At 34.3% G+C, this 25756-nt stretch overlaps 4 protein-coding genes across 6 annotated transcripts; 2 read left to right on the forward strand and 2 right to left on the reverse strand.

Moving 5' to 3' along the window:
• Positions 1-1044: 1044 nt before the first annotated feature.
• LOC128236207 (protein Flattop homolog) lies at positions 1045-7222 on the reverse strand. 3 transcript variants are annotated; one of them, XM_052951095.1, is made up of 7 exons: positions 7086-7222; positions 6209-6271; positions 5146-5175; positions 3976-4111; positions 3473-3582; positions 3009-3177; positions 1045-2293 (listed from the first exon to the last, which is right to left on the reverse strand). In XM_052951095.1, exons 1-7 carry the CDS (start codon positions 7110-7112, stop codon positions 2220-2222), a joined length of 609 nt encoding a protein of 202 aa, XP_052807055.1. In that variant the 5' UTR covers positions 7113-7222; the 3' UTR covers positions 1045-2219. The 3 variants fall into 3 exon arrangements, with proteins under 3 accessions (XP_052807055.1, XP_052807053.1, XP_052807054.1); XM_052951093.1 differs by having other exon boundaries at positions 1045-3177; XM_052951094.1 differs by lacking the exon at positions 5146-5175 and having other exon boundaries at positions 1045-3177.
• A 2192-nt stretch (positions 7223-9414) lies between these two features.
• Positions 9415-13430, forward strand: LOC128235390 (uncharacterized). Its single transcript, XM_052950203.1, has 4 exons — positions 9415-9504; positions 12107-12217; positions 12506-12607; positions 13183-13430. The coding sequence occupies exons 1-4, from the start codon at positions 9484-9486 to the stop codon at positions 13345-13347; spliced, it is 399 nt and encodes a 132-aa protein (XP_052806163.1). The 5' UTR covers positions 9415-9483; the 3' UTR covers positions 13348-13430.
• Positions 13431-20521: 7091 nt separating this feature from the next.
• Positions 20522-21553, reverse strand: LOC128233559 (uncharacterized). Its single transcript, XM_052947287.1, has 4 exons — positions 21478-21553; positions 21276-21365; positions 20948-21049; positions 20522-20771 (listed from the first exon to the last, which is right to left on the reverse strand). The coding sequence occupies exons 1-4, from the start codon at positions 21499-21501 to the stop codon at positions 20595-20597; spliced, it is 393 nt and encodes a 130-aa protein (XP_052803247.1). The 5' UTR covers positions 21502-21553; the 3' UTR covers positions 20522-20594.
• Positions 21554-22494: 941 nt separating this feature from the next.
• On the forward strand, positions 22495-23508 carry LOC128233733 (uncharacterized). Its single transcript, XM_052947552.1, has 4 exons — positions 22495-22577; positions 22728-22817; positions 23053-23154; positions 23261-23508. The coding sequence occupies exons 1-4, from the start codon at positions 22560-22562 to the stop codon at positions 23435-23437; spliced, it is 387 nt and encodes a 128-aa protein (XP_052803512.1). The 5' UTR covers positions 22495-22559; the 3' UTR covers positions 23438-23508.
• The last annotated feature ends 2248 nt before the right edge of the window (positions 23509-25756 follow it).

The following is a 25756-nucleotide window of genomic DNA, read 5'->3' on the forward strand; positions in this document are numbered from 1 at the left end:
AACGGCAATGAAGACCATTTTTTTTATTCAAAGTTCATGAATGTATTCACTATCACTAGAAAAAAGAGAGAACAACAGCGGCATAAATATGTCTGCCATTGACAACAAAACAATTTATTTATTTTAGAAAGGCAAAAGTTTATGAGAAATTGGGACGTGCGTTCAAAACATTCAAGTTATTAACATTGTAATACAGAATTATCCTGAATACAAGCTCAAGGGCCCTAATCAATATCCAACTTAGATTTACCGGTAACATTAAGAGAAGAATCTTAGTGGTGTTTTGAATGGAATGTAGTATTAATTTGCCTCACTAAATGTTATGACTAAGGCGTATCTAAGGATAAGAAATATATTTAAGCCCTGGTAAATAAGTCCAAATAACTTGAGTCGAGATTAAGAGTTGTCTACATGGTCACCTTATTCCCCAGGGGTTAATGTTTGAGCACCAACTGTGGAATATTCTCTCCATAAGTTGCACAGTTTTTACCCAAGAAAATCACATTTTTTAGTTTTAATATGAAATGCTTGTCAATCATAATCCCAAAACATGTGATTGTCTTCATAATGGCCCCGCACTTAAGTCTGGTCTTAAATCATGATTTTAGTTTGGTTAAAAAAGCTATTTCTATGACTTGAAATGCCTAGTTCTACATTTTTATGCTGCTGGAAGTGAGACCGTGTCTATGCGCGTCAACTTCTTAAATATCCTCAACTATAAAAGCAGTTGACATGACGCAAAATCACCCTGATATAAATATTCATTACTGTTAAACCAATAGAGAGATTTACATGATCACCCTGGACAAACAAATGTATGTGGACTTTGATTATTAAGCAAAGTATGTACATTTGTAATTACCTAGGGCAGTTAAAATCTGATTTCAATCAACAATCAATCCTTCAATATACACTCCTGGAACCATATAAAGCATAAAGCATACATTTACATATAGAATTTCTTTTAAGATATATAGACCTTTGTGCACTTAACAATTATTTAAACAAATTGTGTTCTATTTTTCAATGTGAACAACAAAACAGTTTAAGGATTTGATTTACTTTATTTATCACAAAACAATTTTTGACATGCAACAAGATTATCACAGACAGAAAATTAGAGAAGTTACAAGAAAATAGTTTACATATAAAACAGGTGTGTATTTATATCTGTTAAAGGAAGGGATTTGAAGTAATTAGTAATCCTTTGTACACTTTTTTGAAAGGCTACGTCTGATTATGCATACAAGATTTCACAAATAAACGGAGACATATTGGTTGTTAACACGGTTGTTGTCCTTATTGTCTCATCTCAAATAATCAACTCTTTGTGACAAAACAAACACAACATTGTGAACAGAATGTGACTAGCACGCCTATATAGAATCTGCAAAATAAAATAGAATAGAAACCTTTTCAAAACTAAATTATTTAACAATTAAGTGAATCAATAACAATTACAACATGGCCAAGCATGACTCATAAATATAATACAAGAATAACATGATTGTGGTACACTCTATACTGTGTGAAAATACTTAAATTGGGAACTGCATTTTTTTTTTATAGAAAGTGGTAAAATTAAAATAAATTTTATAAAGCTAAATATCACAGTTAAGCTTTTCACAAAACAGAGGTGTAATTAACAAAATCATTTTTTAAAAAAACACATGAAACAATTTGTGTAGTAAAATGTCTTGTTTTTTATAAATTTCTTTAAAAAGAAGAAATGTGTACATTTGTTGTATACACAGTAAATTTTGGCTCTAAGATATCATAATGCTGAGATAATTAACACTGTAAAGAAAGAAATCCTTAGATAAAAAGTTAGAAGAAATCTTACAAAACAAGACTTACACAAAATTTGAATTAAATTAAACATTAACAACATAAGTAACCAAATACCTTACTGCTAAACTGTGCAAAATCACGAGTGCATATAAGGCAGAGAGTGTAAGAACTATATATATGCAGTGTACATGATGGAGAACAAAATACAAACAAGTTGCAGATGCCTTTATGCAATACACCACAACCATATTCAATGCTGAAAACCAACAATTCCTCATCATGTCAATCCAAGAAATGCTTATATTTAATGTAAATTTCAACATTTCATGCATAAAACGTGCATTAAAATGAAATCTTTACACCAGAAAGTATTCCATCAGTCCAAAAGGATTGAGGGTTAATAGTTGCTGTTGAGATGATAGCAAGATTTAGACTTTAAAAGACCTTCTTCGTAACACAGTGTGACTTTTACTCCCCTGCTTTAGCGCCGATTTTATAAAACCTAGAGACATAAATGTACATGTAATTACTATGTTAATAGTCAAAATGCTGTTTTGGTAAGTACAAGTATACTGGTAGCTTGTAAAAAACTGAGTCATAAATGCAATCTATCCAGTAAGTTTCTACAATAAATATATAAGTTGAAAGGTGGTTTTGACTATGGCAACAACTTGTATCAAAATCAGAATCTCAAAATGAACATATAACGATCATACCAGCTTAGTAATGCTTAACATCGGTCTTTTAATCATTCCTGCCCATAACGACCAAAAAAATCAATCATAGGGAAGAATGATCAGGACCGAGGGTTTTACAAAAATAAACCAGTTAACAACATTAGAACATGAACCTTCCCAAAAATAGATTTATTCCAACCAATCAACACGTACAAAAACCTTTCTCTAGAAAACCTGTTAATTCAGTCTTTGACCCTCGTGAAAGAACTCATGTTATTCATGATAACTAAATACAAAAATAAACATAAGAGATAAAAATCAGTCAGAATTATGCCGCTAAAGGTTCAGCTGGTTTAGGGGACGGCCATTTAAAGTCTTTTTGTGGGGTACCGGGTGGAGTGAGGACTTTGGGAGAAGTGATAGCTGGCAGTGGGCTCTGGGCGGCCATGTTGGGGCTGGCCGACTTCACTCTATAGCCCTGAGATGCGGGTCGGGGCCAGTCAATGTTTGGTGTGACTGGCTTAACAGGCATTTGTATACCGGGAGAAGCAGGGACATCCACGCTGGATATGGGCAACGGAGCCTGGGCCCCTGATCGGAAACCTGATCCTGGTCCCATGGGAGAAAGCTGAGTGGCTCCGTTTGCAGCTTTAGGGGAGAGTGTTTTGTCTGCATTCTTGTCAGCCTTCACTGGCAGTGGGGATGGAACCTACAAAAATGATGATTTTAAAAAGTCTGGAAACCTCTCCTATAATTTTCGCTGTTCGGTATTGTTAATGATTTATGTAACTTTTCATTTCTTGTTCATACCAGAATTGAATGAATTCCTACTCAACAAAAGTGAATTATGTTTATCATTTATACAAAGATCTGTATCCGAACATTTTGATTCAACAAAATATTTCTATCTTCAAAATAAGGTTATGTACATAATTGGTTAACAAGTCCCACTTGCTATTCTTTTCAATGTCAACAAAGTTTCAACTCAATGGAATGATGCATACCTTGCACTGTTTGAGTTTCCCTCCCAGCATGATGTCCCCGTCACTTTTGATGCGCTCCAATCTCAGGGTGGCATTCTCAGTTCTAGCAGTAGCATTCATCATGTTGTTACCTGCAGATGATTCATACAAAAATCATTTTGTTGGAATACAGTGCTAACGCTTAGCATGTATTTTCAAAAAATCATACTTTGAATTAGAAAACTTTTCTTTATTTCTAAACAATAATGTGTACAATGTTGTTTGAACAGGTTTAAATGTGATGTATAATATAATTTATATTATATGTGTATATGTTAAATAAGTGTTTACTCTACAAATCTTGATATATGAAGAGTTTCTTTTCAGTTAATCACATTAAATGTATGTTGTTTTTCGCTTGATTATTATTGCTGGTGTCACATGGCCAAAGTTGAATATAAATGTACTGTGAATGAACTCTTTTTTAATTCTCTTTAACTTTACAAGGAGTTTGCATAATTGTATTGATAATTCAGGTAGCATACCTGGTATTTTAATGGGCATGTCCCATGTGCCTATGTGTGTTCCCCATGGCGACTCCCGGGACCTTTTCACCCCAGTAAGAAGGTGTCCCCGGTCACTGGCCACTATCTGTGTAAACCCCACAAACGCTCGTGGACGCTGGAAAATATATAAAAAGTTTATTTAATTAATGTTTATAATGTTTAAGTGTATCATGATAAGAGGCTTGTAATGGGAATATGAACAATTTTACCCCTCTAACAAAGTTGTATACTCAGAAATAACATACCTGAATTATGGTAACAAAGCATGAAGACACAAGTGAGAATGGGTAATGCAATTTTTTTCTTGCCATCTGTCTTTAATCACCTTACCACACTGATTGAAATCATGTTCCCTTCCATGATTATAATTATGATACATGTGCTATAATAATGGACAGGAATAGACTGATCAATATTGTAGTCAGGCAAACTGCTTACACATTACATGCTGACATAACATAAATGTTGTTTTTTACTACTTTCAACAACTGATAATAAATGCTTGATAGGACATGCATTGAAAACAAAGCTGTAAGAAAATACAAAGAGCTTCACTAAAATGCTATCAGCTAATGGGTAGAACTAATCTAAAGTCTTAAAATACAATCTATCCCTATAAATTATATGAGTGTGTGACAGCAGAGGATGAGCATTCAGAAGTGAAAAAGGGAAACAAACTGTTGAAGGGGGACATGCAAAGGTTAGGGCGTAAAGGAAAGACCACTGCAGTGAATGTCATAAGAGATAGTTAGAACATAATCATGGAAACCAGTATTGATTTTTAATAATCAATAAGGGCAGAGTGAGCGCAGTATCAAATAACTATAAGGAGGGGTTATAAATGCCACTCACTAGATTTTATGATACAGCACACCAAAAGTATATACCAGTTTTTAAATTTCATCTGCATGCTATTAAGACCATAATGTTAATTTGTTTTACATGTGGAAAAAGTCATCAACCTCTTTTTTCATGGTATTTAAAGGAAATTGTTTTTAAGTAGGTCTTAATTTCAATAAGGATTAAAGTAGAAATATACCTGTATATATAACAATTAGCTTATTAACACCAATTCATTTACTGGTGGAATGATTAAGCTTTAGTGGTGTTATGCAGATGAAATTTACTGAAATCTAACTATAAACTTACTGTATCCCGCATTCCTCTTGCTATCATTTTCTAAAGTTCAACACAATATTCTAAAACATTTATCACTGTAACTGTGGAATTCAATTGTATCACTTTCAACACTTGTACAAGTTTTATATGAACCATACACTTTGCATACAGGTATGATTCTTATCTGTAGTCTGAGCTCCACAACTGTGGCCAATTTATTCCAAAACCATAATGCCAATCCCTGAAGCATCCCCAATACTGTGGCTTTAAATGATCGACTTCTCTATACTTTTATGATGTCATATGATAACCAATTTATAGTAAAAATTCTGATTTAAGACTTCTGAAAATTAAAAAGGGTGAAACCTCTTTCATTAGAAACAGAATTCAGTGTATTGTGGGCCAAATATAATGTGGTTTTAACCACGCTTAAGTTGACGTGGTAACAAGTAAAAAAACTACAAATTTAAATATATAGACCTGTAAATATTGATAAATCATTTTACAGAATTTGATTAACTATAATCATAGTAAGTATATTGTTCTTTCCTGTTAGTTTTATAAGAAAATCCAGTGGGGTCTCTCAACACCTCCACTGGCCCAATTTAAAATTTGAAATTATTTTAATGGTATCATGGTATCGTCCAGTCCACTGATGTGGGGGTGGCCACAGATTTGAGTCTTACATATTTTATATAGTCTAATATTTTACAAACAAATCTTCAATACATGATCTTAAATGAATAAATTAATGTATTTGAATAAAAAAAAATGAATGGCACACACATGAGGTTCAACACACATGTGTTTGGTCATTGATATCATCAGAGTGGGACTCAAAAAGTTCACACTGATTAGTCCCATCATAACATAATCATAGTCTGAAAAGTTATCTTAAAAACCTATCACTTAAACTCTATGTCAATCTGTCTCTGCACCAAACAAGATTTTGCAAGTTAATTGCACATGTTCTATGTAGCACAGAGTGTAATAAAGTACCAGGTAGTCCAACTAATTGTATGTTGAGTCTGTTTTTTTTTAGACTAGAGTACCAGGGTGAACCATCAACTACCATTCAATGATCATCAATTACCTCTCTATATGCTCTAGGCACCTCCCAGTTCTGCAGGAGTGTCGGCTTGAAGTTCTTCTCATACTGAAAAATAACATTAAGATTTGCAGGTTCATATCAAACCATACATCTGGTGACATAGACACTACTCAAACAGTCTAGTTCATACCACTTGTCTGTAAAAAAGCTTCGAATAATTGAAATAAAAAAATATTGACAAAAGCAACAAGGGATAGTGATTTTTCACATGTATCATAATTAAAATATTTCCTAAGAGCTTTTGTTTCTTGATTTTCAACCATTATACCTCCTATTTCTCTTCTAGCAGAACAGACTAATACAGTTATTTAATAGTCACTTTCGAAAACTTTAGATTAATATATCAAGGCTAGAAGTGTATTGACTTTGTGCACAGGGCTTTCATGGGAAGGTTATTGTTGCAAACCAGCAGTGGCAAAAGCAAACGTTTTGTTTTGTATCCCTGTTAAAACACAGCGCATACACAGCAAGCGGGGAACCAAACAGCAAACATTTGCAGCAAACATATTAACTGAATGCATGGCTGGAACAACAATGGCCAAATCACGCACCCCAGCATGTGGGAAGCAAGAAGATAACTTCGGCTGAAAGCGGAGACTGTACCTCCAAAAGTTCAGTCAAGGCTTGCTGGCCATAGCTCAAGAGGAAGTCCAACAGACGTAAAAGGATCAAGGTCCAACAGACGTAAAAGGATTAAGACCCTAGACTGCCATATTAGTTAATTTTTGCTTTTGTCAACATTTAATCAGCATTTTATCCACTTTACAAGAATACAGTACTCAAGAGTCAGATTTGAGGAAAAGTTTTTTTAAGATGATAATAAAATGAAGCGATGAATGATCATCAAATTGAGACAAACCTGGTTTGCACTAAAGTGTAATGACATTTTTGTGAGTTTTCTCAGCTCTGCAGCTTTAAATTGCACGGTTTAATCCTACAACAATAGGAATATTTTCATCTGAACTACGTTGTCATAAATAACGTTCATCTCCAAGGAAGTGCTCTTCATTCGCAATAAGCGAATAACTAAAACGTTATCGACATGTAAAAAACGCGACGCAACGGTTGCCTCCCTTGATCATGATATTTTCACTTTTAAAGGCATTGTCGGCTTTTTTTCATTTCATGAGACATAAATCTTCGTTTTGATAACTGTTAAACAAGTGAGTTCTTAATGATTAAGAATTGGCGGAGTGAGCGTAGCGAACGGGTCCTTCTTAATCATTCAGAATTCACTTCATGCCATCTAAATGACTTAGGACACAACGTTATTGGCTGATATGTTGTCGACGCAAAATCTGACGCAGGGAGTCTGTATCGGATGACTGGCAGACCTTTAAACACGCGCGAACGTTGAAATTCTTAATGATTAAGTCTACCACTTAATGGTTGCCTATCTGCAATCTCATTGGCTGAAAATGTAGGTTGTGTTCTTATAAACCTTTTGTTTAAAGAAAGCAAAAGAAAAGGCTAGAAAAGGCACCTTGATGTATGCTATGCACATGAATATACAATATAGTTATAGTTCTTACAGAATGCAAGTATATTCAGTCTTGATTCATTATTCCCCTAAGATAGCTATAATTAAGAACGTCGTAAATTTCTTTTTGCATGTCGATGATGATGATGATGATAATGATGATAATGATGATGATGATGATGATGATGATGATGATGATGATGATGATGATGATGATGACGATGATAATAAATAATAATAATAATAATAATAATAATAATAATAATAATAATAATAATGATAATGATAATGATAATGATAATAATAATAATAATAATAATAATAATAATAACAATAATAATAATAATAATAATAATAATAATAACAATAACAATAATAATAATAATAATAATATCTAGAGAAGGTATATACACATTATGACATAATTATAGGTTCAATCATAACAACATCATATTTACAATGTGGCCTTCAAGGAAGAAACAAATGCACTTAGTACATCATAAATCTGCATCACACTTATACATTCGTATACAAGAAACATTCTGAACTACTGATGTTTTGAATATAATTATTCTATCCAAATCATGTTTAATTAACATAACAATTTAAGTCATTTCAATATACATCATGTACACGCCGTTAGGCAATCAATAAAACCCAACTATTTATAAAACAACAGTTATCTTTAACATAATGAAGAGATAATATACCTTTTCGTAACCAATGATATGCATATTTCAAGAGGTGCTTTGCTTAAATGTGTTTAACCTTTTCGCATTTCGTATTTCATCTGGAAAAGTATTCCAAACCTTCATACTGTAATAAAAGAAGAATCCATGAACTAGTTACTTCGCGGTGTTTTTATCAAAACTAAATATTGTTTTGAAGTTTATCTTAGCGAATAGTGTTCATTACTTGCAAAGATTAGCAATTCAGACATATAGCACGGGGCCATTCCATTTAGGGTATCATAGACAAAGGTTGCACAGTATTATTTACATCTGTCTGTAAACGTTGACCACTGAAGATCGTGTAACAATCTGTTTGAAGATGATCGTATAGGAACTTTAAGAATGATTTTTGCAGCCCTATTTTTTGCAAGGTTTAAACTTTATTTACTTTATTTAGTTTTTATATGGCAACAATAATCACATATTGGAAGGATATGTGCATTGTAAAGCAAACGTTTCATCTTAACATTGATGTAGAACAATAGACGTTTCAAAAGTGAGATTTTACAGTTTATTTTTTAGGCAAACAATTTCTATTTGCGGATTCCATTTTAGGTTATTATCTATAATATAGATTCCAAGAAGTTTTTGCACAGTCACATCTTCTAATGCTGTCCCATATAATGTTAGATTTAGTTTACTAACTTGTTTTGTTTTATGTTAAGTTCCGATAACCATACACTTGGATTTAGATGGATGCTATGACATGTTATTTATTTTGCACCAGTCGACAACGAGATTAAGATGTAGTTGTAGTTGACTTTCAATAGTTTTTATATTACTACCGGTTTCATGCAATGTTGATTCATCTGCAAATAAGTCGATGTTCATATCCGTATTACATTTTTGTACAGTTTATGGTCCATGTCGTTAGGTTTGATACTTTTTATATAATTATGTATTAATGAGAAAATGTCTATCAATATGACACTAGCACAGACAGATGGTAACATAGTGAGATAAGGTTTTCGGTGAGTCCTTACTGTAAGCTGATTGTAATCACAGACGCTCTGTGTGATCGAGTTCTCTTTTAGGAACCACAAGGAATGATGGAAAAACTAATTTTGGTAAGATGTGAATACAATTAGTCAAGCTTGCAACATTATTCAACTCAAAACTCGTTTTATTTACTAATTCAGGTTACAATGTATGCAACAACATGAATAGGATATATATAAAACGCATGTTAAAATATTGGTAATCGGGTACAGGAATTCGAAATAACTGATTAATAGTACGAGATACAATAGTCATATATACATGTACATGTATAAAAGCTTAGCAGGGCCACTGTTGTTTTATCCCGTCTACAAAATGGGGCATAATCACACCGTGTCAACTACGTTGTTTAGACCGCGGTATAAAACACCAGGGGCTTTGTCTGGCTATATAATTTTTCGTGAAAACATATCATTGGCAAGTACAATGTTATACAGAGTGATAGTAGTATCAGATTTGCATGTTACACAAGTGAAGGTAATCATATATTTGGTAATATCAATCATACTACAGATATAGTCAATTTATACATATCATAACGACACTGAAATTCAATATGGAGACAAATACGTTTCAAGGTTAAGTATCAATTAATATTTAGTGTAATAGATATCTACTTGTCGGGGGAGGTTGGGAGTGTTTTTGTTCATTATGGATAAGATATATACAATACTAGAAATTTGGGTTAAGAATGAGTTATACATAGCGGATAAGGTTACAGTTATAAATATTAAACGACAGATGAGTAAACAAAGCGTACCGCCAGTGTAGATGTATTTGTTCCTCGTTTTCTGCGCGAGTTTAGTGCGGATGCATGAATGGGAATATTTTAGTGCATGAACGAATAATTTGGTTGTAAATTTGGCCATCGGCGACTGATGAAGCTAAGGATTTATTTGTAGGGTAAGTTTTTTTCTATTTCTTTCAGTTAAGTACTGTGTTATATCTTTTATCCTTTTTTTTGTTTTTTAATTTTAATTTTATATGTTAGAATATGATGTGAAGTATTGTTAAGTTCGGTTGCATGATTTAAATATAATTCGAATAAACCTACATAAATTTTCAAGAGTGTCTATATCTGTACTTGTCATTAATAGCTTATATTTCACAATGTTAGGGCGGTTAAAAAATAATGCTGAGATGTATTTAATTCTTTGGTTTTTGAATTTCTTACAGACTAGTAGCGTGTGGAATTCATCGCCAATGTCTAATGAACAAAAATCACACTTTCTTTCGTTATAAGCCTTGGTTGTGCTTTGCCATCTACCTCTTTCAATAGATAATTTGTGGTTTGCAGATCTGAACCTAAATAAAGTTAGAGCATCATTTCTGTATAAGATCTTTAGGTAGGGAGCTTGTTCAGTGTCTTCTTTAAATAGGTTAAAGTTTTTGCTTTTATTTGTATTATTGATGTTTGCATGCCAGGACTGTTTAAACTGGTCAGTTAGAATGTGTTTTACCAATTTGTCGAGCGACTTAAGGTTTATAGATGCTTGTTGGAACCAAACATTTGAAAGGCCTACATCGTTTAGTGTTTTTTGTATGTAAACTAACCATTTTGACTTTAATTGCGTATGTAGCATATAGTGATAACATAACGATGCCAGTTTAAGAGAGTTAGGATCTAGGATTTTTGACCAAAATTTTATTATTTTCGAGCGTATAATTATATTAAGGGGGATTCTTCCAAGTTCTACGTAAAGTATATACATTGGTGTGCTTTTCCTGGAATTAGTGATTTTCCTCAGAAAGTCATTATGTACTTTCTCAATGACATCAATATTTTCAAACCCCCAAATTTCTGATCCGTATGTAAGTATTGGTAGAATAGTGCTGTCAATTTTTTTTAATTGTAAGTCTATTGGAATATCAAGATTATGTATTCTTAGTAATAGTAAGTGCATTGCTTTGTTTGCTTGGTTAGCTATATGTTGTTTTACTGATTTAAAGCTTCCATTACTTGAGAAAAGAGTTCCGAGATATTTATAGCTTTTAACAATTTCAATATTATCATTATCAATCATAAAACGGAATTTATCTGTTTTTCTGGCACCAAAAATCATTATTTTAGTTTTACCTTTGTTAATGTTTAGTTTCCATTGATTGCAATAATTTTGGAACACATGAAGTTTATCTTGGAAATATTTTTCATTGCGACCAAAAAGGACTGTATCGTCAGCATAAAGTAAAATTAGCAGGTTGAAGAAATTTGTCATCGTTTCACTCTCGATCGTTATGCCTGTGTTTATGTTTGAACGTATATATGTTTCCAGGTCATTTAAGTATAAGCTAAACAGCACTGGGCTTATTTGATCGCCTTGTTTGACTCCGCATGTACATTTGAAATGACATGACTTTTTATTGTCTATCTTTACACATGTTTTGATGTTTTCATATGTAGACTTTATGGCTCTGAAAATTTTCCCGTTAATTATTATATAAATCCATTGAACATATTTTGCATAGAATTATCGAAATCAATGAATGGCAATTAATGTACAATTAGCACATCCTCATGGCATTTGAAACATGCCTTTAACCTTCCAAATAATAGATCGATACTGAATTTAATACCCACGATAGAATTATTCCGTGAATGGGGAGTAATGGAATTTTTCGCAAGGGGATATCAAATTGATGAACTAACATTGCTGCCTGATTTTTCTTAAGTTGACGAGTGTTGTGGGACTCACGGCTGCCGCCGCCGGGGTCACTCAGCAACACCAAGTGCGCACCACGACCATTGGAGGACAGATACACTTCTTCTTCGAACCCAACGTGGTATAAATTTGAACAACTAAACTATAAATATTACCTATAAAAGTCCATGTAACAGTTTTTCGTATAATTATGATTTCTTAAAAAAATGTGTTAAACTGCCAACAAATGTAGTCTTCAATGGATGTTACCTCTTTGATTGTTATAATTATGTCCCTAAATTGTTCGTATTCACACTCTCTGCTCTTTTCATGCATGCTTAATATGATGACTTGACATTTTTTAAACATTGCATAGTAATGATAAATCATTATTCGATTAACATCTAACCTATTTCCTCATATCTTATAGAGGCATATGGTGGCGGCGACTGATTCAAAATGCTACATCGTGACACTTACGTATGACGAAGCTGATCACGTGCATACGTCTGGCGGTCTTGAAGATTTGGAGGTAAGATTGAGTGAAATACATTAAAGCAGCAATTTCATCCGTTAACCCCCCCCCCCACACTTTTTTAGAACTTTTGTTATGTTTATTTCGGCTTTTAGTTTAGTTTATACAAATTTCTTTAGCTCGATTGTGAAGAAAGTATATAGATAATAGAATCACTCTCGTGTCCGTTATTGGGTAGAAACCAGTACTGGTGTCCATTTCCATTGGTGGCGATCGAACCCACAACCTCTTGGGTGAAAGGAGGACACCTATACCATTTCTACACTCTCACCATTCTAATCTTGCAATTTCGAATTAACAAACATTTGTTCCCAGTGTGTATCGCATGTTCTGGTACTTCGGGGTATACAGTATAGGTAACATGAATCTTGGAAGTAGAACGTATAAATCCGTTTCTAGGAAGCGAGGCACTTACCACCTTTCGATCGATAGAGGTGTACTTTATCAAATGGAGACTACTTTTATGAGAAGCGGTAATCTCAAGGTGTTTGCTTTGTTTCTGATGAACCACACTCTCGGAATACGTTCGGTATATCAGTATATAATCTAAACAAACCTTTACCGATTTACAGCTGAGAATGATGCGAGAGTGGATGGGTACCCTCAACGAAACGAGTGTGTATCATTCCGACCCTCACCTCCCGGAACTGGTGTCTCGCTGGTGTGCCCACAAGGACATCATGTACCTGCAGCGACCCGACACTGCCGCGACAACAGTCGGCTCCCCATTTGGATAATATGGATGTAGTCTGTTTTGAAATACAGTTGTTTTAGTGGTGAAAATCACCTAAACGAATAAAAAGGAACTTTCGTTTGCGAATTTACTTTCTTGAATACTCAGACTCTATCAACAACAATGAGAATGAAATGAAGTTAGCACTAAGGTCATTAAAATAAGTTTCAAAGTTCATTATCAAGTTAATGAAAACACGTCGATGAAGATTGAGTGCTTAACTACAGAAAAAAGTATAGTAGTCGAAAGCTTAAACATAAATCCCGTATATATTGACACAGGGCCAAAGCCAGAGGCATACACACACACTAAAAACAACGCACTATGTACACAGATAATGTAAAATAAAACTAGGGGTGTAGAACGGTCAGCAGACTGTAAGTGTAACTGGGAATTCAAGCTAGTCAATGTACCTCACATTTTTCCCAATAGAGTAGAAGCCTCACTTGTACATCTTGTCCAAGTATATATGCTTTAACTTGAAGAAACTTGAAAATGCTTTTTTAGGAACCCCCAAGTAATTCCATGAATCTGAACTCAATCTGCAGACGAAGAAATACGTTTTAGAGTACCCAATGCATTTTCTTAAGATATGATATAGTTATTGCTCGAAACAACGAAAATCCCATTCAGTGGCTTTTGTAAATAAAAGGTTTAAAACTGTTGAATCATCAAGTTTCAAAGTAAAAAGCACCATTGTAATAACGTTGTGAATAAGTTAAAAAACATAAACAAAAATGTTGATGCCTTCTCCCAAATGTCAAACCACAGTAAAGTTATTGAAACAAATGTAGATATATTAATAAACGAGAGTTTTAAAAAAGGTTATGCGGTAAATAACATCCTAGCAACAAAAGATATTCGACCTCGCGTCGTTGTGATCCCACAATAAATGCTCCATCTTAGTGTGTCAGTGACACTTCTAAATCATTGTCTAACAGCGTTAGAGTAGTCGCCCTTGATAATGTGTAAGGCACCGATACCTTCAATCGTAACAACTCGGCCATCTCCGGCATCCTTCGAAATATCTTGATATTAGCCGAGAAATTCCGATTGCGACATCTTGTGCTTCGAAGGACATGTTAGTAGTAAATCTTTTTGCGACTATAATAAAGGGAAAAGTAAGAAAGTCCTAAATCGCCTTTTAATGACAAGTTCATCTTTGATCATTTCCTTATTTCGACGTCATGCAACAAACCAATACCATATCAAAGTGCAAAAGCAATACCAAAACCTCATTTTAAGGTTCTCTGTAGTAACAATGAAATGGAATGTGCTGATAAATATCGCTACCTTGGATTACTTCTAAATGACACACTCGATTTAACATCACTGCAAATTACGTTACCCAGCCAGCTGCACGAATCCTTTGACTTATACTCTCGAGATTAATCAAAGCGCTGAAAGCGTTGCAAGACTGTCGGTGACGTAACTGAAGCAAGCAAACACTACCGCAAAGTTCTTTCAAATGAAACGTGATCAAATGATTTCATACAAATGATGAACACTCTTTAAGGTAGATGAAGAAGGATAAATGTGATTATAATAAGCACAAATATATTGGCCCTACTTAATCATGTATCCAATGGCCTACAAGATTCTTAATTCAAATTTCCTTATTTTGAACTGCTTTAAATTAGTTAAATGCATATTCATTATGTTAAAATTGCTTCAATTTATGAAGTCGTTTTAGTAAGCAATTACATTCCTTCATTTCATTAGGGTCTGTTGAAGCCAATGTCTTTAAAATGCAAATACAATACAAACTATACCCAAGATTCAAGGGACATAATAAAAATATAACTTTAAAATGATGCTCTTTTAAGCCTAAAAATGCCTCCCAGAACTTCTATCAACAGAGTCCACATATCTACAACATTTGTGCTCGAGTTACTTTCTTTGATATAAAAGTGAAAACAAATATGCATGGTGCTGTGGCATCATACCATGAAAAAAACTAATATCTTTAAAATTTGTTTTCTAGTTTGTTTTTATTATAAAAGTGTTAATAAATCTGCATGGTGCTGAAGAAAAAAAACTAATGTCTTAAATTTCAAACCTGCAGCATTAATTAGCGCCATGTTGTCAAGAATATCTGGACAATTCAATGAAATATGCATGGACCGAAATGACAGCTGGTTTTTCATTGACAAAAGATGCCTTTGAGGCAGTTTTAAGATTATTCAAAGTATGAGGGTAGTTGGTACAGTTTTCACTCATATTCAGATGATGGCTGATATTTGCTGATAAACATGTATCCTCTTAGCAGCAGGGAATAAGTAAATGACATAGTTTTAATGACCAATATTGGAGATGTGACCTTGACCTCCAAATCCAAAGGGGTCTTCTGCTGGTCACCCAAAACCTAAATTTCAAGTTTGAAGGCCATGGTAGCAGACTTTGTCGAGTTGTCACACAGGCAAGCTTTTTGCGTTCAATGGTCTGTGACAAATCAATAGGGCTCACCTACTGGTCAGGCCCAACCCCAAAGTCAAGTTGTTCAAGGGCCATGGGTGCAGGCTTTGTCCAGTCATTATTAGCACAACCTTTTAGCATTCAAGGTCACTGTGACCTTGACTTTTGATCCAATGACCCCTTAAATCAAAAGGAACTTCTAATAGTCAGACTTAGCCTCCATGTTGAGTTTGAGGGCCATAGGTGCAGGCATTGTCAACTTATCAGTCAGATCTATGGTTTGACACCTTCCTGTTCAAGGTCACTGTGACCTTTGACCATATTACCCCTAAAATCAAAAGGGGTCATCTACTGGTTAAACCAAACTTTCATGTCAAGTTTGACAATAGGTCTAGGAATTGTAGAGTTATCACCCGGAAAAGCTTTGGTCTACTGTCAGACAGACGGACGTAGCGGCCAACATGTGCAAAGCAACATACTCCTCTTCTTTGAAAGGGGCATAATAAATTGAAATTGATTAAATATTTTTGTTTATTATGTTAATTAACTTACACTACATACAACAAGTACCATTTTGATATTTTTGAATGCTCATTTGGGTATGTACATTGGTTTTGATCTGACTATGAACATGAAACTACATAGTGATGTTCCCTCCTATCAATTCTAAATTTAAATAACCATGAGAAAAAAAAGAATGTTTTCTCTGCACCATGAATAAATATGTCAAACAAAATAAATATCAAGTTATTCAAGATTAATTTAACACTGTTCTTTTGATGATTTCTGGCATTCCTGACTGCAGGTTTTTTCCCATTTTCCCACACAGTTATTTCATATTGGCCTTACAAGGTCAGATCTTGAGTTGGGTCTTCATTGCTGGACACTATCTCTTTATCTCCACAGAAAACACACTGGTGCAAGTTTCACTGCAACAACTGCAAAAAAGGTATATTATATTCTAACTGAACTCTGCATTAATATTCAATTATTTTTATTGGATTTAGGAAATGTCTTTGTTTAAAGGGTTCATATAAATTAATGCATTTTTTTCAATTTAATGCATTATCATGCTGGACTCTTTGACATTGATGGTTAAAACAAAGAAGGCATATGATTTGTGTACAGATTAAACATTATTAATTATAAATGTGTTCTTTAATTAATAGACAAGTGGCAACAATTTCCCCAGTTAAAAAAGCTTACATTTGTATATCTGCAGATTAATCATTTGCCTTTCTTTTGCTTTGATCATTTAAGTCAAATGAGTTAGACATGATAATGCATTAAAATAAGAAATATATTTTTGGGCATCAATCTATAGTGTGTGCCTTCAATCTAGAAATAAATTTCTTCTCAACAGATGCTAAATTATAAAAAAAAATATATAAAGATTTTGATTATGACATACCTGCATAGTTAGTGGTCTCCATAACTGCTCAGAAATGCTCCCTATGACAAACTAAGTGCTGGTGTATGGCTGGATAATAGTGCTGCTCCAAAACCGCTGACAAAAGATAAGATCATGTTTTTTATATTTACATTTGTAACTATTGGTTTTATGGTTAAAAGCATTACTAACGCTTTACTAATAATGAGATTTTTGGCACAGAACATCATCTTTTGACCGTATTAAAATAAGAAAACAGCATTCCAATATTTTCAGTTTTTTTACTGAATTAATATAAGAAAGCAGCGATCCCCTTTTTCCAGTTGTCTGTTATGTCCAGTGTTCAGAAATTCGCATAAAATAATTCATTACAAGACCAAGAAATAAAAAAGAGTTGGTAAAACAGACAATCTGTGAGAGGGCAGCTTAAACATATGATATGCATTATCAGCCAAGTGCAGACCTACTCACATCCTGGCTACACAACCAGTACATTCATCAGCTTTACTGATTCGAACCAGGCACATTTATATTGGTAGACTAGCATTTTACCATTCTGTGCTGGCCAGTAAAGTTCTCATTTGAATTAGAATTCAAAATGTATATACCTTTGTTCATTTTTTTGCCAACTCTGTTTCAACTGAACTTCCTAAATGAATGAGAAGTTTCAATTTTTTTACAATATCTCAGTATATACCTGCATTTATGTGTTTCTTGTGCAATCTGTCAGCTTTGGTAGGCTCAGGTTTCATTTTGTCCACCTCAATACATGTAATCTTCTAGTCTGATGTACTGCCATCCAATTTTTAAGTCAGGTCAGGCAGCCATTTCAGCTTTGTTCCAGTTGATTGTATCAGATGATGTTAACAATACTAGCCTTGTATCCAGGCACTTCTCAATCTGAAAGTTTACAAAAGAACATGGCCTGTAATATTTAATAAAATAAATCATAATTGTTTACTCCTGGATGATGGGTTCTAAAGTAAACCTTTGAGAAAAGATGCTACTGGTATGGTGCTTGTACCCACGACCATGTGAACACGGAGATCTGTCAAACTGAGCTAACTGAGTAACTGATTTTTAGGCAGCTCCCAGCTTGGCTCTACAATTGACAGGTGCATTATACATTATAGAGACAATAAATCAAACACTTGAAGCACTAGTCCAAATAATAGTAACTTATTTGATCTTTTTACAAATTTTGAAATGGCATATCCTTCACATACAATTTTTTTGTACCAAAAGTGGGTAGCTATTCCGATTGGGATTCCGGGTCAGATAATTATATATATCTAAAATATGAGTTATGTACACAAAAAATAAAAGCTGACGAATTATTTTGAGTTTGATGAGTGTTTTTCTTCATTTCATACTGTCAAAACATAATGATATAAACTGTTATACATGAAGATCACCTGCAAGGCTGCGGTGCATGGATTCACATAGATGTAAAATGGTTGTGTTTAAATGCATTAAATGCTTGTTTTGTGAAAAAAATCTTTGCACTTACATGGTAATAACTAAAATACGAATATAAACCTTTAATATCTATTTCAAACATATAATACTTATCTAACTACGATTTAAATATCTTTCAACCCCCACCCTGTTTTGCACAAACCCGATTAGACATAAGGGATTGGAAGAATCCCATATAACACATCTATTTTTTTAGACTATTGAAGCATATATATGTTCTTTTTTGATGGTTGAGACGTTTCAGGTTTAACAACAATTAAAAATGCGAAATAATTTTAGTGAATAATCAACTCTGAATTCAAAGTTACATGAAGATGTTGTAGTGAAGGATTTGCCATATATATATATATATATATATATATATATATATATATATATATATATATATATATATTTTTTAATCGTAAAAAGAGTCTGTCAACGTACAAATATTTAGACTAAGAGATGTAGATCAGCTAGATGTACCTTCTAGTCCAAATAATTGTACGTTGACAGATTTTTTTTTACGATTTTTGATACAGCAAATCCTTCACGTACAAATTGTTTTGTACGAAAAGTGGGTAGTTATTCCAATCGGGATTCCGGGTTAAAGCATATTGCATCTATAACATATCATAAAAACAAGAAATATTACCAGATAATGTTATTTTATATAAATTCCGTAACCAAAAAGTAATATCAAGCAAATAATTATGAGTTGGATAGTTTTTTCTTCATTTCATTCTGTCAAAACATAACAATATATACATGAAGGGCACCTGCAAGGCTGCAGTTCACAATTTTACAACAATCGGAACATTTCGGCCATCAATTGTAACAACTCGCCATCTTCGGTAAGCTTCGAGATAGTCAATCCCTGTTGGATACTGGCTGAGGTGTTCAGATTGTTCGGCCAAGGCCGAGTTGTTACGATTGTATTATCTCGAAGCTTGTCGGAGGTGGCCGAATTATTACGATTGGGTCAAGTTGTTCCACTTGGCATAATTGTTGTCTGTGTCAGTCAACTTTCCTTTTAATGAAAAGGTGATTAATGTGTTTTAATGCATTAAATGCTTGTTTTTTTTGCAAAATAGCTTTGCACTTCCATGGTAAAATATGAATATAAATCTTTACTTTATTATCCATTTCAACCATAAAATACTTCACTTAATACAATTTCAATATTTTTCAAACACCCCCGCTTTTTGCACAAAACCGTTTAGACGTTAGGGATTGGAAGAATCCCGTATAACACGTCTATTATTTCAGACTAATGCACATGTACCTTTGTATCCGAAATCGATCACTTCCTGGCAGCTCATTTCTGGATTGTCTCCATCTAAATTTAACATTTTTAGACGCATACATTGATGCCATTTTTGCTTCGATTGATGTTAAAGCAATAGCACTAAATACAGGTCGGTTATTTTGTAGAAGCAAATGCATAATTTATTGTTTAAGTTCATAAACATATCTTCTTTTGGCATTCATCAAAAAATAAAAACATCACCACCATAATAAATAAAAGTCATTTCATCCGAATTGTCTACTTTCAGTTTCTCTTCTGGATGTTCTGTTATTTTTCGATATTTGCGATGAAGGTCAAATTGTCATGTATGTAAACATATTAGTGAGGCATAACAAAGAACAGCATTGTCTATTAGTTATTTTAATCCTTTTCTTTACTGAATAATTTACAACTGTGAACAACAATCATATATTTGTAAAGCACTCGTAGTTGTTAGACTTATGTGTGTCTTTATAATAATATTTCATAATAATAGTGTATTCTACATAACATAATAAAAGTATTAGTTCCGTGTCATGATGCTCTAACTTAATATGTTTGCAAAGCTTATTTGCCAATATATACAGACTATAAAATGATCATGGTTGTGGTAACATGTAGCAAATGTATAGATAGATGATGTGTTTATTTTGCTGAGGTTGACATATTATTGCTTCAATACAATCAACAGCATTTGAAATTAGCGTTTCCCGAGCGGGGAGACAGGGGTAGTAGAGGACGGGTTAAAATCAGCTCTAGCGAGGTAAATCATGTCCCTACGGGTGCACCATTGTTGAATCAGAGGCGGTACTGCCCGGTCTGTATGGTAAACCGACTTTTCGGGTAGAGTTCCCATCCATTCGCGCATCATTCGCAACTGTGAACAACAATCATATATTTGTAAAGCACTCGTAGTTGTTAGACTTATGTGCAAATAGTGGTTTTTACACCACATTTGTGGCTTGAAATTGACCTTAATGTTTGTTTTATGGCGGGTGTGTAAAAAACGAAATTGGGACAAGTCTCCCTGATGTTATTTTTATTTAAGCGTACCTCCAACTCTTCGAGACCGCCAGACGTGTGCACGTGATCAGCTTCTGCATAGGTCAGCGGTACAATGTAACATTTGGAATCGGTCGCCGCAACCAAATCATTCTGTAGCAAAAACCAGGCAGTTGGTGTGAAGTTTTGAGAATGGTGAATATCTTAAAAGTATAGATCCTCGCATATATACCAGACAAAGAACTTTATTAAGACCCGTCCATTCAAGTTTCATCAATTAGAACGCGCTTGAAGAAACTGTTGTTTATACGAAATTTTAATTATTTATGAAAAGAAAATATCCCAACATTACCAAAAACCAATGGATATAAATGTTTACCACGGTGTGGTCGAAGTAGAAGCGGATGGCTCCTCCAATTGTTGTGGTCCGGATGTCTGCTGCAGCCGCGAGTCCCAGGAGGGAAATCACCTATAAACAGTGTGATATAGCAATAAGCAGTGCATTTGGATGCATTTGTGCGACTACATGCATACTGGATGCGTGAGAGTATAGAAGTAACGTCTAAATGAAAAATTCTTACCAACATAAGCTTTTCCATTTTCATCAGTTCTTGTTTGAATGAAGACTGACCTAGTGTCTTATCTCGGCATGTTCGCAGACATCTGTCTATATAGTTGTCGTATATCACCCTATAATCTTCTATCTCTCTCACTTAATTTTGTATTCTGCAATTACAGTTCTATTAGTGCAAATCTGCCAAATTTTACTTAATGACCGAAATTTAAAAAAAAACAAACAAACTTGTCGTTAGTTCTTGAATGATACATGCAAGCCATAATGCGGTACTTCCACACAAATGAGTCTTCAGCTGCAGGTTCAATAAAAGCATTTTGCCAGACAACCTAACACGAGCGATCCTCGCACTGGAGCAGGACGCCCGTGGACAGGCCAGTGGTGTTCTAAAATAAACGTACATTCCATTTTTGTTCCATCGATGGCTAAATGGATTAAAATAAAATTAATAATAACAATATTGTTTATCTTCTCCCAGCACAATATCCCCATCATTCCTACCTCTAAATCCTCCATGCCCATGTTACTCTGCACGTGGTCTTGTTCCTCGGGGAAAGCATGGGGTGTGTATGATATTAATTGTAGAAATTTTGTTGGCAAGACCGAAGACACTGCATACAATAGCTGATATGCAATGAAAAAAATATACAGTGAAAGGCAGAAAGGTATTTATTATTTACGCCCTCCATTCCGTTATGCGACAACGTGTTTACTACTGTATGCACTCGTATGCAAATCATACACGTTCATATCCACACACTTACCATCGTTACCTCCACCACTTCACCTCGTAACGTTTAGAGTACGGCCTTTTTCAACCCACATTGCTAGAACGGCCTATACACGTATGCAACTTTTGCCAAGCTTTATACATAACGAAAAAAGTTTTTTTCTTCAAATTGTTTTTGTTGTATTCAAGTTACGTTTAACCCCGTTGCTCTTTAAGAACAGTTATTACAGAACAAAAATATCAAATAAAGTCAGACTGACGAATACGTATAGAAGATAAAATATGGATATAGTACAGGCGACAACACAACGAGATAAGGTTCTTGGGACAGTCCTCGTTCGAACCAGACTTAAATAAAGATGGAAAAGCTAATTTTGGTAAGCAATTTTAATTAATAACCACACATATAAGGCTAATGGATACTAAATCGTTCTTTACTCTCGGGCACCAGTAAAAAGCCTGTTATAATATAAGTTGCATTCAAATACTTCACGTTTCGAGCAATACCTGCCTCAAATTTGTTGTAGTTGATGCTTCTCCTAGGAGTCGCTGCCGCACAAACTATCCGGACCACAACAATTGGAGGATACATCCGCTTCTACTACGACCATACCGTGGTAAACATTTTGATTTCTACCTTTGTAAGATTGGGTGAAAAGGGAATAATTTCTTTTGTAAACTACATGTATTAAAATTCTGTATAGAAAAATTCTATTGAAATTCACAGTTTTTTGCAAGCGCATTTTAAATAATGAAGCTTAAATAGACAAGTCTTACTTACATACTTTCAGTCGTATTTGAACGAGGACCTTTTATTTGTATTCCGAAAAGTTCCCACCGTTTATTTTACAGCACTATTTGGTTGCGGTGACCGATTCCAAATGTTACATTTCACCGCTGACCTATGCTGAAGCTGATCACGTGCACACGTCTGGTGGTCTCGAAGATATAGAGGTAGGCTTTAATCGAATAATCGTCCATCAGGCGGTGCAAGAACTCACTGTTTGCGAATATGTCTTTCATCTATGAGTACTGTATAAATCTATGATTGTTTTTTCAGTTGCTGATGATGCGCGAATGGATGGGAACTCTACCAGAACAACAGGTTTACCATAATGACGTGAAACTACCGCCTCTGATTGCCCAGTGGTGTAACCACAAGGACATGATGTTCCTCTTAAGGCCAGACTTCAACGCGTTGTCTACTACCCCTGGTTCCCCACTCGGTGGACGTTGATTTCAAATGGCATTGATTGTATTAAAAAATACTGTCAGTTATGACAGTCAGCAAAATAACAGAAAATAGAACATATTTTTATTTATATTTGTTTAACATTTTAAGTCCACAAATATGTATTGATAATACTGTTGCACATGTTACCAACAATGACCTTTTTCGAATGCAAATTTACACTAAACCTCAATTCAATCTAAATCAATTCAGTTTATTCAAGTGAGAAAAGGCCACCGGCCAAAATACACAAAATCTACAAAAAACACTCATAGTATTGTAGTTGCAACAGAAGATTTACATAGTTATCATGTTTAACAGATATAATATATATAGTGTTAACTTTAATATTGCATTATCATTTTCAGTTGACGTTAAAGAGTAGTAATTATTTAATACATTTCAATATGAATACCGACAATCGTCTACGAATTATATGATTATATCGAATTTAAGCAATTAATAACTGTCAAATTTTCATTCAGACAAAAATACAAAGTATCTCATATTGTGGAGTATTTATATATGTTCGCGTTTCCATGTTTAGTTTATGGTCTAAACAGCTAAATTTAGCAAAATCAATCTTATATTTTAATGGAAATTCCAGATGTAGGTACCTTTCTCAATGAAATAATGTTTTGTAATGTTTATAATAGCGACAACTTACAAACATCATTATGCCAGTTTTGGAAGAAACAGTCAATTAATCGTTGTGTTAAAGTATATAGAAATACGTTGTTTTTGCCTACATCTTGTGCAATCAAACCAAAATATATCCCAAATCGTATGTGAATAACAAAGATTCTATGTTAGACGCCCAACAATTTCGCCCGGAGTCATCCAGCGATTTTTCACATTTGGTAGCAAAAAATACATATAATTTTGGTTTTAGTGAAACCACAGGGGTTTATTTCGTTTTGTTTCACCCTAAACATGTATGTAAACATTGTATAGAAAAGGGGTACAACACCGATTGCACAATCCTGACATGGGTTCGCAATTTGAGACAACGTCAGTCAGGGTATCAAGTATAAACGAAAATACGTATATTTAACACTTTAATTCATTCAAATAACTTTAAATGTTCACATTCAATTTGCATTTCTGACAAAAGCACACCGAACGAAAGCACAATACACCCACTTATTTACACAGCCCCGTTTGTTAATTCGTCAAACAAGCCATTTTAAGTGTGGACAGTTATCAGCCAATGAAATCGCTCGATACAATCGTCCAGAAAACAAAATGGCCGATGTCTATTAAAACCCAAAACTGGATTTGTGACGTTCTCCAATTTTAGTGCTGAATTTCATTTAAAAACAACTTTAATAGTGGATTGAGTTCAAAACATACGGTCATTCATTGAACTGGATATTTATTTGCGTACAGCATTGTAAACAAAATGATTTTACTAGGGTATTTTTTTCTTCATGCCATCGTGTGCCAGGATGCAGTCATATTTATATTTAAATTGATACTGCAATACTGTGATGATTTCGGTTATTCAAAAGTCTTTTACTTTTTAATAATATACACTTTTTTACTTAACTCATTTACCTTGGTACCTGGAAATTCTGATGCTTAATTCTGTCATATTCATTACACTGTCTTACCTGGATTACGTGACACTGTGATTGTTCGGTCATTATCGTTCCACTGCGTTACCTGTATCACGTGACATTGAAATGTTTCGGTCATTATCGTTCCACTGCGTTACCTGGATCACGTGACATTGTGATTGTTCGGTTATTATCATTACACGTACTGCGGTTCCTGGGTCACGTGACATTGTGTTTGTTTGGTCATTTTCGTTTCACTGCGGTACTTGGATCACGTGACGTTGTGATGCTTCTGTCATTATCGTTACACTGCGGTTACTGGATCACGTGACATTGTGATGCTTCTGTCACTATCGTTACACTGCGGTGCCTGGATCACGTGACATTGTGATGCTTCGGTCATTATCGTTACAGTGCGGTTACTGGATCACGTGACATTGTGATGCTTCTGTCATTATCGTTACACTGCGGTACCTGGATCACGTGACATTGTGATGCTTGGGTCATTATCGCTACATTGGGTTACCTGGATCACGTGAAATTATGATGCTTCGGTCATTATCGTTTCACTGAGGTACTTGAATCAAGTGACATTGTGATGCTTTTGTCATAATCGTTACACTGCGATGCTTGGATTACGTGCCATTGTGATTGTTCGGTCATTACCGTTCCACTGCGTTACCTGGATCACGTGACATTGTGATTGTTCGGTCATTATCGTTACACTGTGGTTCCTGGATCACGTGACACTGTGATTGTTCGGTCA

This window comes from Mya arenaria, chromosome 5 (assembly GCF_026914265.1).
Source record: "Mya arenaria isolate MELC-2E11 chromosome 5, ASM2691426v1".
NCBI classification, from domain to species: Eukaryota; Metazoa; Mollusca; class Bivalvia; order Myida; family Myidae; genus Mya; species Mya arenaria.